At 37.1% G+C, this 15,205-nt stretch overlaps 1 protein-coding gene across 9 annotated transcripts in view; it reads left to right on the top strand.

Moving 5' to 3' along the window:
* The window catches only part of BRD1 (bromodomain containing 1), a 70,612-nt gene that overhangs the window by 42,833 nt on the left and 12,574 nt on the right, over positions 1-15,205 (top strand). For 7 of the 9 annotated variants that reach the window (XM_065665309.1, XM_065665315.1, XM_065665302.1 and 4 more), the window contains one exon: positions 282-770. In XM_065665309.1, coding sequence (XP_065521381.1) covers positions 282-770 — 489 coding nt within the window. Of the gene's footprint in view, positions 1-281; positions 771-11,279; positions 11,492-15,205 lie in introns of those variants that run through there. The other 2 variants (XM_065665345.1, XM_065665342.1) reach the window with 2 other exon arrangements.

A 15,205-nucleotide genomic window follows, 5' to 3' on the forward strand; every position in this document is an offset into this window, starting at 1 on the left:
AACTAACATAACTGCATGAGAAGTAAAAAAGTATTTATCTGGGTGTAAACTCTTAACACCAACTATAAACACCTACTTTTCTATCCCTGTTACATTCCCAGTATAAAAGTAGAAACTACTAACTAGGACAGATTGTTGCTAGACAAGGTTTGTTTTTAAAATGTTATGCTTTGTTTCCAAACAACAATTTATTTGGTGGGCTGCACATTTGTAGTGAGTTTTATAATAGACTTTATAACTACAAGTTTTCAAAAATCACACTCTATTTATAATTTTTTCAGGAGATAAATCTCCCCCTAAACTTGAACCATCAGATGCATTACCTCTTCCTTCAAACTTGGAGACTAATTCAGAACCACCAACCCTCAAACCAGTAGAACTCAATCCAGAGCAGAGTAAGCTTTACAAAAGAGTAAAATTTGATAATGAATTATATAGCACTTCCATTCAGAAAGAAATAAATGGACACACTCCAGAACACTTACTTGACAGTAATCTCAATGAGTCGACTGTTTCTGCTGTAGCTGAGTCATCAACTGATGTAAACAGACGTACATCCATTCTCTTCTGCAAATCGAAAAGTATAAGCCCCCAAAAGTCTGCAAAGAACACTGAAACCCAGCCAACTTCTCCACAGCTAGGGACCAAAACCTTTTTGTCTGTAGTCCTTCCAAGGTTGGAGACACTTCTGCACCCAAGGAAAAGATCAAGGAGTGCATGTGGAGATTCTGAGGTTGATGATGAGTCCCCTGTAAAGCGCTTGGATACAGGTAAATGTTACAAAACTTACTTGACTGGATGCCTCTCAAAATTTAACATACCTGTTAATATTTTGACATCATTGTAAGTCTTCAGATTCTAGCACCTGAACAGCTTTTCCTCATAGTTGAATAGTTACAGTTCAGAAAATTACTGATTAATTTTTGTTGGCCCTATACAATTAGATCTAGTGAACCAAGTTGTGCTTTTTCATAGTTTACACTTAAACTATGAAATCTTCCATTTATACGTATGGGTAGGTGATTTTTTTCTTAAACTGCTTTCTATTGCCTTTTGTTGAAACCAGTAGGAAAGGTGAATCAGCTGCTTTTGAGAAATGCCCTGTTAAGTTACATGGAAACTTCATATATGTTGCCAAAACTAGAACTCTTGTAAGGAGGAACATGGAAAATAACTTGTTCCGTGCCTGACTTCATTCTGCTGTAGTGTTACTCCAAGCATATTTTCTTGTTATGAAACTGATGGCTGTGTACAAGGTTCTTTGTATACCCATGTATTTTATGGAAGTGTTAAATTCCAAGAGTATAATGACATTTCCTGCATTTCTTTTGTTTTTTAATCTGTGCATTTTAAATAAAGTTGAATTATATAAGTGTTAGATTATGCTCTTAATGAGACTTCTCTAAAAAAAAACAAAAAAAAAGGTTATCTTGGTACGTTGCTGTGGTACAGATGAAGACATTAATTACACCTTTTATTAGTGAACCATATTTCTGTTTATTGGAGAAGTTTGAATAAAATCCTCTTTGAGGAAAAACAGTAGCATAAGGAAATTACTTAAGTGTATTTCCTTAACATTATCCATGGCCATTGCTATGACTTTTATATTATCTTTGAAATAAATACTCTGTTTCACTGTTGTGTTGATAACCGATCTGCAGGTGTTAAAAGAGCATGTGGGGTTTTGTGTCTTTGAATGACAGATAAAGAAATTTAAATTGTGAAGATGTGCTCCAAAAGCTGTTTCGGGTGTTTGTGCTGTTTTTTGTGGTTTGAGTGAGAAGATGGTGGGGTGGTTGGTTTAGGCTTATTTTGTTTGGTTGGGGTTTTTTGTTTGGTTTATTTTTTGTTTGCTTGCTTGGGATTTTTTAATGATCATGTGAGGAGGTAGATTATTCTAATGCTGGTATCACAGCATAAGAAAATAAGTAAGATTGGAGGGGGGGTGTCTTCTTATTTATCATAGAATGGCTCAGGTTGGAAAGGACCTTAAGATCATCTAGTTCCAACCTTCCTGCCATGGGCATGGTCAGTGTGTTGGGATTGATCCTTTTCAACATCTTTGTCAGTGACATAAACAGTGGGATTGAGTGCACCCTCAGCAAGTTTGCTGATTACTTTGTTTTGTTTCTTTCGGCTCATTGGAAAGCCCCAGTTTCCATTCCTTTTCCTAGCAGCTTGGAAAGAGCACGTGGATTCAATCTGGTACTTTAGGTCTGAAGTAGGAATCATGTGAATGTAGTGTGATGATAGACATGAGTTAATCTTCATTAATGATATAAAAAGCTTTGGAATTCCAATTTGTGAGTCTTTACCTAGATGATTTCATTCTGTACTTTTATACAGGTTGCATTTTATCACACACAGTGTGAATCATTTTGTGTTAGATCACACCAGGAATTAGTACTAATTCCTTGAATTTTTTATCTTAAGCAGTGTGAAATGTTTCTTTGAGGAAAAAGTGTTTTACTATGCGGGAAAACTGACTTTTTGACAAAACCCAAAAAACCAACCAGATTTCTGAAAACATTTAAAATCTGTCATTTTGTTCTTTTTCTGTCTGTATGATTGGTGTATGTGGGTCAAATACGTTTTTGATTATCTTCAGAAAAACAAACCAAACTATTATGGATAGTTTCTTCTAATTTTAGTATTTTCCCATTTTAGAGTTTCTAGGCTTTTGAGTTTTTGTGGTTTTCTATTATGTAGGAATAAAATCCAGTAAGTTGAAAAATTTGTTTGAATTAAAATTCTGTAGCCATTTCCTGAGGCCAGTTAAGATGAGCACAGAATTAAATTTATGTAGGAGTAATACTTACGGGGTGTTTGTATTTGTCTGTTCAGAAAAGACTCTGTATGTGAATTGAAATTCATCCGGAAGTGTTCTAGTTATTCTTTGATAATACGTTGGGGTTTAGGCATATATGATTTATACAGATGTGTCAGCTTATCAGGCTTGATTCCCATGATTCTTTTTCCATTTGCAACTGGACATTTTGCTTTCACACTGGAGATTTTATTCTGTGTGTTATTTTCAGACTTGTTCAAGCAATTTGAGCTCAAGCAATTTGCAGTTGGCAGCTATTTTGAGCTACTATTCAGCAGGAAATCAGCACAAACGTCAGGCGCTTTCCAAGATTTAAAACCCGTTGAAGTGTTTTGCTTTTGCATATGCAAGCCGGTGTCAGTTCGTGCAGATGTCTGTATTGTGAGAAAAATAAATCAAATTATGTATACAGTAATACATTTTTTCCCATTTGGTTATTTTCAGAAAATTTTAACTTCATTCTGCTGGTAAGAAAATGGTTTTATTCAGAATAATTTAGCAGACATGCAGTTTTCCCTCCTAAACAGTACCATGATGGAAACATGCTTCAGCCTTCTTAGATATGTTCTTGTTAGTTAGCAGCTTCATGAGCAATCAATGAAGTTGACAATTATTATTGCAGTTTTCTTTGACTTGTATGAATACTAAGTATTGTCAATTCTAATGGAATAGGAAAAAATAATAATAACTTTGCTTAATAGACAAAGCATTGAAATTTTAAAGCGAGAGAGCAGCTCTTGACCACATCTTTTTTATTTCCTGGTTGATTTGTCCCTCACCTTACTCAGTCTTCTCAATGAATTCCCCCTTTCATGTCACTCATATGTATTGTTATCTGAAGAAATTCAAAGAAAGACTAAAGCTTACCTAGGGAAGTAAAACCGTGCCTAGTTTGTCGATACTTCATTATTCTTATAGGCTGCCTTTTATTATACTCTCTTGAATTACATTTGAAGTTGATGTGTTCACCAGTTAAGCTTTGAGAAATACGCATATGTGATCCATTGGCACAGTACATTCTAGGTATGGTATCCCATATGGTACTGGTCATTGAAATACTAAGGTTTGGTTTGGGGTTTTGTTTGTTTGTTTGTTTGTTTGTTTTGTTTTTGTGGGGTTTTTTTGTTTGTTTTGGTTTTGTGTTTTGTTGGTGGTTGATTTTTGGTGTGTTTTCCTTGGGGGGGGGGGGTATAGGTGTTTTTTCAGTGGAGGAGGGTGGGGTGTTTTTTTGTGTTTGGGGAAGGGGTGTGTGTCCAAATAGGGGACTATGCCACAACATGACTTTAACCTTCTATAGGACAGAAAGCAGTTCACTTTAATATTCCAACCTCTCTTTATATATGAATCTTTGCCTAAAACATATGAAGCAGTAGTGTAATGTAACCTTAAAATTTAATTTCATAGTGTTCTACTACATTATCACGTATATAGCACATCTGTGCTTTTACATCATATGGTATCTAGGAATTACAAAAAGAAGACAGGTTGTTTTTTCTGAGGAAATTTGGTCACGTCAGAGATTGATGTATGATTCTTGAAGAACTGGCTCATGGGTGCATGCCAGAAGTTGTGGTCAATGGGTCAGTGTCCAGCTGGAGACCGGTAATGAGTAGTGTCCCTCAGGAATCAGTGTTTGGACCAGTCTTGTTCAATGTCTTTGTCAGTGACATGGACAGTGGGATTGAGTGCGCCCTCAGCATGTTTGCCGATGACACCAAGCTGTGTGGTTCAGTTGATATGCTGGAGGGAAGGGATGCCATCCAGAGGGACCTTGACACGCTTGTGAGACGGGCTGATGCCAGCCTTATGAAGTTTAACCATGACAAGTGCAAGGTCCTACACCTGGGTTGGAGCAATTCCAGGCACAGCTACAGGTTGGGCAGAGAAGAGATTCAGAGCAGCCCTGCAGAGAAGGACTTGGGGGTGTTGGTCAATGAAAAAATGAACATGAGCTGGCTTCAGTGTGCGCTCGCAGCCCAGAGAGCCAACCGTATTGTGGGCTGCATCAAAAGGAGCGTGACCAGCAGGTCGAAGGAGGTGATCCTGCCCCTCTACTCTGCTCTTGTGAGACCTCACCTGGAGTATTGCGTGCAGTTCTGGTGTCCTCAACATAAAAAGGACATGGAACTGCTGGAACAAGTGCAGAGGAGGGCCACGAGGATGATCAGGGGACTGGAGCACCTCCCGTATGAAGACAGGCTGAGGAAGTTGGGGCTGTTCAGCCTGGAGAAGAGAAGGCTGCGTGGAGACCTCATAGTAGCCTTCCAGTGTGTGAAGAGGGCCTGTAAGGATGCTGGGAGAGACTCTTCACTAGGGACTTTAGTGATAGGACAAGGGGTAACAGGTTAAAACTTAAACAGGGGGAGTTTAGATTGGATATAAGGGGGAAGTTCTTTACTGTAAGGGTGTGAGACACTGGAATGGGATGCCCGAGGAAGTTGTGAGTGCTCCATCCCTGACGGTGTTCAAGGCCAGGTTGGACAGAGCCTTGCGTGACATGTTTTAATGTGAGGTGTCCCTGTCCATGGCAGGGGGGTTGGAACTTGATGATCTTAAGGTCCTTTCCAACCCTGACTATTCTATGATGCTAAGTTCAGGTATGCCAGATTTTAACTGCGACAAGTTCAATGACCTTTTCAAAATAGCCATTGTAGACTTCCCCTGCTCTTTTGTTACAGAGATTAATTCTTTTTGTCAGGAAAGTAGTTAGCGGAATTACTACATCTGAGAAAAAAAAACACTTTTTAATGGATAAAAAGATAATATCAGCCTTTTAAAATTTTGCCTTTGTCAGTTGTGTACAGGCAAGACAAACTCCTGGAAGAAATTACTGTTTTAAGATACCTTTTGAGCATTGTAGAATGCTAAATTAGGTTCAGATTAAATGTACATGTTCTTGGTTGTATCAGTCACTTTAGACTTTAATAAACTTATGAAATCTCCTGTGTTGATACCTTCTAACAGAAAATTTCAGCAAAACATCATTTACTTAGTATTCTTCTTGTTTTCAGCTACACAGATTTTCTTCAGACACTGAAACAGATTTAAACAAACAGTTTAACACATAAATCACTGAATCAGAGTATTTAACACAATAAAAATCACCATTTTTTGGGTGGGGTGAATGAATTTATAATTTCTTAATATATATTGTGCATGCAGTTGTCAGTATACAGCAAACCCATATTAAATATCTTAGTAAATGTTTGGCTGACTTTATTTCTGCCTCATTGCAACAAAATATTTGACAGCGCTTAAGAACTGTCTGTAAGTAACCTGTATATGAATTCCAGTTGCATTTTATATGATTTAATATTGTAGTGATGACTCATTTTACTTAATTTTATTTGGTGGGATAGGGATAGAGATCATATCTGAGGTAAAATGGAACACAGGGTTTTTTTATTCATCAGTACTTGATTTCTAATCTTTGTCTTTCTGGAGCACAGGGCAGTTCGATTAGAAGTCAGGCTTCATGTGTGCAGCATTCTAGAAACTATTCTTTCTGCTTGGTTTTATTTGTGTGTGTATTTTTAGGTTCTTGTTTCCTGTAAAATCTGATGTGAAATTTAATTACTTAAGCACTTACAATGTCCAAAATGTCAGCTGCCTGCCTTCAGGAAGTTTGAAAACATAGAACTTTTCAGATGTGTATCGAAACAAAGTATTGGAGATGGTGAAGGAAGGCCTAAAAAGAATTACCCCTGGCTAGTTAAATTTGTCAATGTAGAGACACAGGGACTACAGGAACTGAAGTTGTCAGATAAAACCAGGCTGCACAGCAGCCTGTAAGTACAAAGAGACTGAGAGAGTGAAGTTTGATTAGAAGACTACCAAAATTACTGGGGAGGGATGTTAGGACATTTTTGTTTGGTTTTGACAAGGTTGGTTGGTTGGGGGTTTTTTTAGTGGTATGATAAAAGCTGAGAAACTTTGACCATTTGCTAAGAAAATAAAGCAAATTAAGGAGATAAAGCTGAAAAAACCCGCGAATGCTGCATTTCTTTATTTGCATTTGGCCTACTCAAGCTTCGGACAGGAATTCTGGCAGCTCTACTAAAATTTTTCCAATTTAATTTCTGGAAAAGATTTTGAGAAATAGGAGAGGATTTTTATAATATATGTGGAATAAAATCAGTGTGAAAGGCAGAAAGTGGGGGAAGGAAACTTTTTTGTACCAGTCAGCAATTGCAGTGACATCTAAGAGAATAAAGTTTCCTTTTGGTTTTATTTTATCTAAAGAACTTCTAAAGATTTATCTAAAGATTCTAAAGAATCTCATCTTCTTCACCATTAAAAATCCTTTGCATATTTCTTGGTTTATATTATTACTATAGAGGGAGTTTTGAGCAATGTAGTTGAAAATGGTGGAGCTTGGTGAAGCACTAGATAAATAGGTTTGTCCTTTTTCAAGGCTTGTGAAGTGTGTGCAAGCATAAGTTTTAGTATGGGTCAGTATTGTACAAACTTTTGCTGGGTATTAAACCTGTTACTTCCATTGGAAGTGCTATCTTTTGGGCTGGTTTTAAGGTAATTAATTATTAACACCCAACTTACAGTTGCCGTTTGTTCTAAGATCAGCACAACTCAATTTTCTGTAATAGTAACAATATATTTCTAGATTCCCTTGTATTTTTCTTGATCTGTGTGGATTGTGGAGCCTTTTACTGGCATTTACTGGCATTTCATTTTTTTGAATGCTTAGCTGATTTCTCGGCCCAGGTTTGGCTTTCTAAAATATAAAATGTCAAGAGTCCCCTGTTTGTTTCATCTGTGACATTTATCACTAATTTTTTCTGTGTGGTACATATGGCAAGCAGAACTGTGGGATTTATTGAGTGTATTAAAAAAATGAGTGAATTAGGAGACCCATGCTATGCTTATAAATTAAGAACACACTTGTGGTCTTGGGACTGAGTGTAGATGACCTGCCTTCAAATTCACAGGCTTAGCTGTCATGAAGACCCTTGTATACAGTACATAAGGAACCAGGGTTGATCAGATCACCCTTATGTTTGCCCTGTTTGGAATATCATGGAGTCATAGAAGAGTTTGGATGGACCTTTAAAGGTCATCTAGTATAACCCCCACATAATCACCCACCGTTCTGATTTAAGAGATGAATGATCATAAAAATGATCCAGTGACTCCACCGCTAACTTCAAGCACTGAACCTGACAATCAAAAGTACAGGTGAGTGACGTAGGGCTCATTCTGCTATGAGCAGATGAGAATAGATTTTGTAGTTACATGCTTAGAGGTATGTCCTCCATAAGGAGCAGCTATGGTAGTATGTGTTCTTTTACTGTATCACACGTGCAGTCCAGTATTTTGGGATATTTAATAGCTTTCTTCTGTGTTTTCCATCGCAGTACCCAGACATAGTTTCTTCAGTTTGCATAGAAGAAATATGCACAGTAAGAAGGTGTCCCATATAAAGAAACATCTATTACCCAAGATCTGGTAAAATACTTGAAAAAAGTTGTTTAGGTGGCAACAAAATAAAAGCAATGTTTGTTGGTCATGCTGCCACATGGACTATCAGGCCATGCTATCCTAACCTTGCTTTCATTTTCCTTTCCTCCTTTTTTGATTTTTTCTTCCTTTTCTTTTCCCTTTTCCCCTGCCTTCCAAGCTATAATAATACAGCTCTTACTCAGGAATTATTTTCTAACAGCATGTAATTGGAAAAAAATGGAGATGAAAGCAGATTCTAAGGACTAATTTTTTTTTTCTTTTGAAGATATAAATATCTTAGGTCTGAAGGGGAAAAAAACCCAAACCCTCTCCGCAGATTCATCTGATTAGCCACGAAGATGTGACTATGAAAGTCAACCTTATTTTAACTGTGTTCAGTGCTGCCTAAAAGTAGCAAAGCCGGGCTGGTGTTTTAATAGCGCTTGATTATCTTCATTTGGCAACACTTCAAGCACTGGCAGGTTGACTGCATGAGCAGTGAAACATCATGTTTTGTCTTTGCAGTTCTTTCCATTGAATCCAGGAAGACAGTCTTAAGACTGTAAGTAAGCACTGTTAATTTTTGCTAGGCTGGTGTGAATATTTAGTGTGATGTTAAAGTCACTAAAAGGAGTCAGATCGTGCACTTCCTTAAGTACAGTGCAAGCTGTCATAGAAGAAGGCTGTTCCATGGCTGTAGTAAGAACTGGATCTTTTATACTGAATTACTTGAAGTTTTCATCTCTCATATGAAACACTTTTCACAGTATGAAGGGTCTGGAAAATTTGGCCAAAAATGCAGTTGTATTTACAGTCCTTGCTAATTCAAGGACTTGCACTTTACTGTGTTGTCCTGAACGTCATCTCAACAGTGGCACATCTCCTTAATCTTTCTTTCAGCTGGCAACTTCAGTTTCCATTTCTGTTCTGTCCTCGAATGAGGCACAAATAAGAAACCAATTTTTCTAAATAGCTGTAAAAGGCAAATGGTATATTATTTGTTTCCTTTTTCAGAAAGTAGGATTGCTTTACGTGTTTATATGAAAGAGCTCTGAAGTTCACCTTTCCATCTGTTTCCTTTTCTTTCAGATACCATGCCCAGTACGTGTGTTCTCACAAATACAGGGAAACTAAGAAGTTAGTTCTGCTTAGGAAATGAAGTAGCCTGCCTTTGTAGGGCCTGCTGGGCTGCTCTGAAAGACTGCTTGGAACTAGGGTTTTGATGCAATAATAGATAATTATCATGCTTTATAAGCAAAAACAGTCTTTACTGATTTAAGTTTTTAATAATTCATTAAGCTTTCTTTTATATTAGGTTTTGGTGGGTGGGAAAATAGACATCTTCAGATGGAAAATGTAAAAGTATTTTTCTAAAGGATCTTCACTGCTTGTGTCACTGCATGGTTTAGGAAAAATGTTTTGGGAAAACAGTAGTCTTTGACAAGATAATTAGAAATAATTGGTCCTAAGTATTACTGACATTCTATAGTAATTATATTCCTTGGATCCTCAGTGACACCACTGATCTGTGTGTGATGCAGGCCTGTCAGTCTTGTATTTTACAGTCACCTGTGTGCGGTTTACATGTCATAAATCATAAAATAGAGCTGACTGAAGAATTCAGTTTGTAAAGCTAGTTTTAGATTCCTCAAGTTTTGTTCTTGCACTTTTTAATGGCATTTTCTTCTATACTGCTATTGTAATCAGTCTTTTTTGTACCACCAAAACAGCTGGTGCTCTCTGAAGAAGTTGTGGGGATTTTTTGAGAAATATTTCTGCTTGTATGCACTTTTTTCCCCTTCAGATATTTCTGGAATATTTTCGAACTCCTCCACTGGTGTTGCCTCCCACTTGTATATTTTAAAATGTCTCAGAACAGTTGTCCTGCAATACAGTGATCCTTTTTTTGGAGTGCACAGAGCAATGGACTATCCTTATCTTGTGGAAGCTGTAGCTATTTCATGTTGATTGGTTTTCCTTTCTGTTGTACAATTCAGATTCAGCTGTTTTAACAGACTCATCTCTATTAGCCAGAGACACTTCTTATTCCCAGATTTTAGGGACAGTTAATAGTTAACAGTGTGAATTCTTAAGCATTCTGTTGAAATATATCAAGCTGACTATTTTTTGAGCCACCAAACTGTATTCATTATGTGTTACTTCAACTAACAAAGATGAAGTTTTTAGTATCTTGAAAGCTGATGCTGTTTAGTGTGTAGGTGCTACGTCGTGGGCTCACGCTGTTTTCTTTGCTATCTTTGTCCATGACCACATTTTGAGCAAGCTTTAAAAGCTTTATTTCCAAGGGAACTCTTCACACCAAACTTTTATGTCTTTGTGACTAACTGCCTCCTGTTTTGTCTGCATATTGAAGACTGTTTTAAGAACTGTAAACTTTGATGTGCTCAGATATTCATCTGTGTATTCTGAAAAGGTTTGTGTCTGATGTTCTTACTGCACTCCAGAGTTTACTGTTGGAAGCAGACATTTATAGGGCTCAGCCAAGGTTCACTTTCTAAACACTTTGCAGGTGCCTTTCTGTTGCTGCAGTATGCCCATTCAAAGGTTTGCATATTTAAGAATACATTTACTTCTGATTATTTATTACCTTGGAGTATTCCTTTATCCTGTCTGTGCATACCTGTATATATAAATCTTCTTAAATTAGGGTCATCCTCCTCCTTACTCTTACTGGAGGGATTTTCAGATACATTTCAAAACCACGTTCTTGATGCGTATCATGCCCATGGAGGTTGTATTCTATACTTTCAGTGACTTGCATATATTTTCCTTTTCAAGAAAGAGGGCTGAATCAAAGTGAAACTTTTAATTGGCTTTTGCCCCTTTTGAAACTTTTCCTGAGTACTAGTATTAGAATACATGGAACACTTGTGTCGTTCTTACTGTCTCTGGACACTGCTGTAAGGATGGCTTATTGATTTGAAATCTCTGTTTCCTTTCAGAGAGACTTAATGGCTTTTTCACTGTCTTCCAGGTTCTCATATTAACTAATATGCTGGGTATTTATCTCTTTGGATCCTAATTATTTTCTGTTACCCTCAACATGGAGTGGAATTCAATTAAATGATCATTTTGGAGCGCAGAAAGACAATTACATTTGAAGTAATTATTTTGGATCATGTTGGAGACACCAGCCATCCTTAAAACAAAACAAAAATATATGAACACTGTTGGAGGAAGTCTTTGACATGTATGAAACTATGCTCTTCATTCAGTATTTTGCCCCATTTCCGTAAGTTATGAAGTTATGCATATTGTAGTATATGTGACAAATTGGTCGCAGATTTTTACCAGTCCCAGTGTTCTTACTCCCAGAACTTGCTCTGTGAGAGCAAATTAGTCAAGAATGTTCCATCTACATCCTCTTCCCTTCCCCAAAAAGCAGTTTAATCTTCCTTGGAGAAGTAAAGCATACAAAAAAATGTTTCACCTATTTTTATGCATTTATGTAGTTTTAATAAATTTCATTTTTTATATGTACGTGTATATATTTTAATGAAGACTAATGTCACTGGTGCTGGGTAAGTGCAGAAGAAAGACTTGATTAGTCCTTGCTTGGAAAAATGAACCTAAAGAGTGTTATATGAGTGCCGGTGCGCTGTGTGCAGTCATTTTTGAATGCTCCTACTTTTCTAGTGGTTGAAATTATTTAAGGGTTTTCATTACTTCTCAGCTCTTCAGCTGTGGTTTTAATATAGCACTTCATCTAACATTTGGATGTACTTAGTTTTACATCAAGCTAGACATAATAAAGTTTTAATTGCTTTAGAATAATTTTACACAGTTACGCTTTATTTTTGTTTCAGCAGAACTGCAAGATGCAGTTACAGTCTGCAGTACACAATTCTGTGTTCTGTGGCAGCATTTTATGTTTTCAGTGGGGCACGCTGCTCCTTGGACTTTCCTGAGTTTTGTTCCTCGGTCATTTTTTTTCCAGACTTCTGCTGACTTTCTTCCTTTTCCTGTTTTCTTTAATTTGTTGGGGGCAATAAGATTCTAACTGGCTTGGTAGGTAGTCAGTGAGAGTTCTTATTGCAGTTTAAGAACAAACTGTTTCTGTTGAGAAAATGTTGATACTTTCCCCAATAAATATGTTTTCGGGGCAGTGAGAAACCTGTGAAAAGGCATCAAGGTGATCATCTTTGGTGTACTTTTTTTCCTAAGTTTACAGTGGTTTGTTAGTGTTTCTTTATTTTTAAAACGGTTATGTGTGTTATGATTGATAACGGCAGGAAATTTGGCTATGTAAATTGCAATCTAGAGCCGGAGATTGGAAATGGCAGTAACCCTGCATTTAAGATTGATAACAGACTTTGCTGTTTCAAATAAAGAAAATGTTTGATGTTTGGGGTTGTTTTTTGAGGGTGTTGGGTTTATGTAAGAAATTCAGTACTTGGCCTAATAAAGTTTCTCTCACAACTGCAGTGAAAGCTCATTAGATCTAAAAATCATGAGCTTTTGGAAAATGGATACGGCTCATAGAGGTTTGTTGCAAGCTTACCCAGGCTACTAGTGTGCAAAACCAGGATGAGTTAGTTCCAGTACAGATTTTCTTTGTTTGATCTTAATAACTTTTGAGACAATAAAATGAAAATTCTGTAAAGCAAATGGGGATCTTTAATCTTGTTTATTCTAGTGGCTACAGGAGATTTGGTGTTCCATGATTCATGGGAAGAGGTTTTTAATGATCTAAAAAACAAAAAACAAATTTCCAGTTCTAGCATATAAATGTAGTATATTCGGGGTTTTCTTTTTTTGCACATTGGTGATAACATAAAGCACTTATATTTCATTGTGTGGTCGCTTGGGAGCTGCTGCATCTGTGAGCAGATATGAGTGTGTTTTGCTTACAATAAGCACTGAGATTTTTCTTTCTTAAAATAGTGCCTGTTGCTCACAGTTTCTGAAAAGTGGACTGTATAAACTTGAGTCACGTGGATTGCATAAGCTCATGTTATTCAGGGCTTGCTGTTGACAAAAATTACTCCTGTTGATAAGCCTGCATGTTCTTTGTTTTTCATACTTCCACAAGCAAGAGAGAAATGTGTCTGAGCAGCTCTAAATCCTTTTTCGTTTTAATATTCCTTATTTGTCAGAAAAGTTGGGGATTTTTAACCCCATTTATCATGGTTTAAGTCCATCTGACAACTTAAGTACCATGCAGCTACTGGCTCACTTTTCTTCCCCTGTGGGATATGGAGGAGAATTAGAAAAAAGGTAAAACCTGTGGGTTGAGATAAGAACAGTTTAATAGTTGAAATGAAGTAAATATAATGATAATTGTGTGAAAGGGGAGATAACCAGAGAGGAGTAAAACCCAAGAAAGACAGGTGATGCACAGTACAATTGTCTACCACCCATTGACTGGTGCCCAGCCTGTCCCCAAGCAGCTGTCCATGTCTCCCAGCTAAGTCTCTCAGCATGTTATACACTGGGCATGATGTGCTGTGGTATGGGATGCTGCTTTGACTACTTTGAGTCAGGTGTCCTGTCTCCTCTCCCTCCTGGCTTCTTGTGCTTCTCCTTACTGGCAGAGCATGAGAGATTCAAAAGTCTTAATTTAGGGTAAGCACTACTTAGTAACAACTAAAACATTGGTGTGAAATCAACATTATTCCTATACTAAATCCAAAACATGGCACTGCAGTAGCTACTGGAAGGAAAATTAACTATCCCAGCCAAAACCAGGACACCACTGTTAGTAACCATTCTACAGACTGAAAAAACTTTGCTTACTGTAATCTTAGAATCCTATACTAGTGAAATAATTACACTTACAAGTTTTATGTTTAAACTAATATAAGACTGGACTACCACTGGAGAGTAGCGTCTCCATTGCTGTAGTTGCATTTTTCTGTTGCATCACTTGTTCCTCAACATCAGCAATTAAAGCAACCACATGGCTGCTTTTCCCAGTGCATTGCTGAAAACTAGTTCATTGCCATGAATACGTATTTCTTGATACTGACATGGTGAGGACGAGAAGAAACCATTGCAGGGGTCTGAGAGTGCCAGAATGTCCATTTCAGCAGCAGCACAGTCAAACTGATGGAAGCAATCAAAATGTGAAGCTAGTCCTTAGTTTTATTTATTTATTTATTTTCCTCTGGATATACATACAGAACAGCGTACATAGAGACATGTAGCCGTCTCATATTTGGCATACCTATGGCCTTTTACACATCTTACAAGAATGAACAGGTATTTCTTTCTACTTCCTCAGTCCTTTGGGAATGTACACTGTGCTTGTTCTGGTAGCAGTAATTGTTTTATCTGTCTTTAAAATTTAATCTCTAAGTTGTTTCTGCTGATAGCTGATTTATATTAGCTAAGGGCCTGACTGGAAACTTGAGTAACGTGTCTCTGGCTTGTGGCAGGCTGAAAACAGAGCAGTTTCTACACCTCACTTGAAAAATAGGTCTGACAGGATATCTGAGAATAAGAAATAGTTATTTGCAGAGACCCAGGAGATTTCTTTTTATATTAGCAGAATGTTTTTTCAGCTTTTCATTTCAGATGTGTTACGAAGTGTACTGCAATAGTTTGTAGGTGAATTTAAGCTTTCTTATAAAGCAAAATCTGTTCTGAGAGGTCTTTCAGCATAGTTTAGGACTGAACTCCTACAGCTATTTGTACTGACTTGCTGAGAATGAGAACAAGATTAATGAATACCATGTAGTTTGAGGTTTCAACACTCAAGACAATGCTAGCTTTATCACTTTCTTTCTTGCATAGGAAATGAAAAGCAAATACAGGAGTTACAAAATAGATGCTTAAATGAATATTTTCAGTATCAGCTAAATGACAGTAAAAGAGAATGCGTCTGTAAATCTTTCAGACTGTTGTATAGGTTCTCCCTTTTCTCTTAAAAATCTAATACTGCATTCATAATTCAAATGG

This window comes from Lathamus discolor, chromosome 1, assembly GCF_037157495.1.
Source record: "Lathamus discolor isolate bLatDis1 chromosome 1, bLatDis1.hap1, whole genome shotgun sequence".
Taxonomy (NCBI): Eukaryota; Metazoa; Chordata; class Aves; order Psittaciformes; family Psittacidae; genus Lathamus; species Lathamus discolor.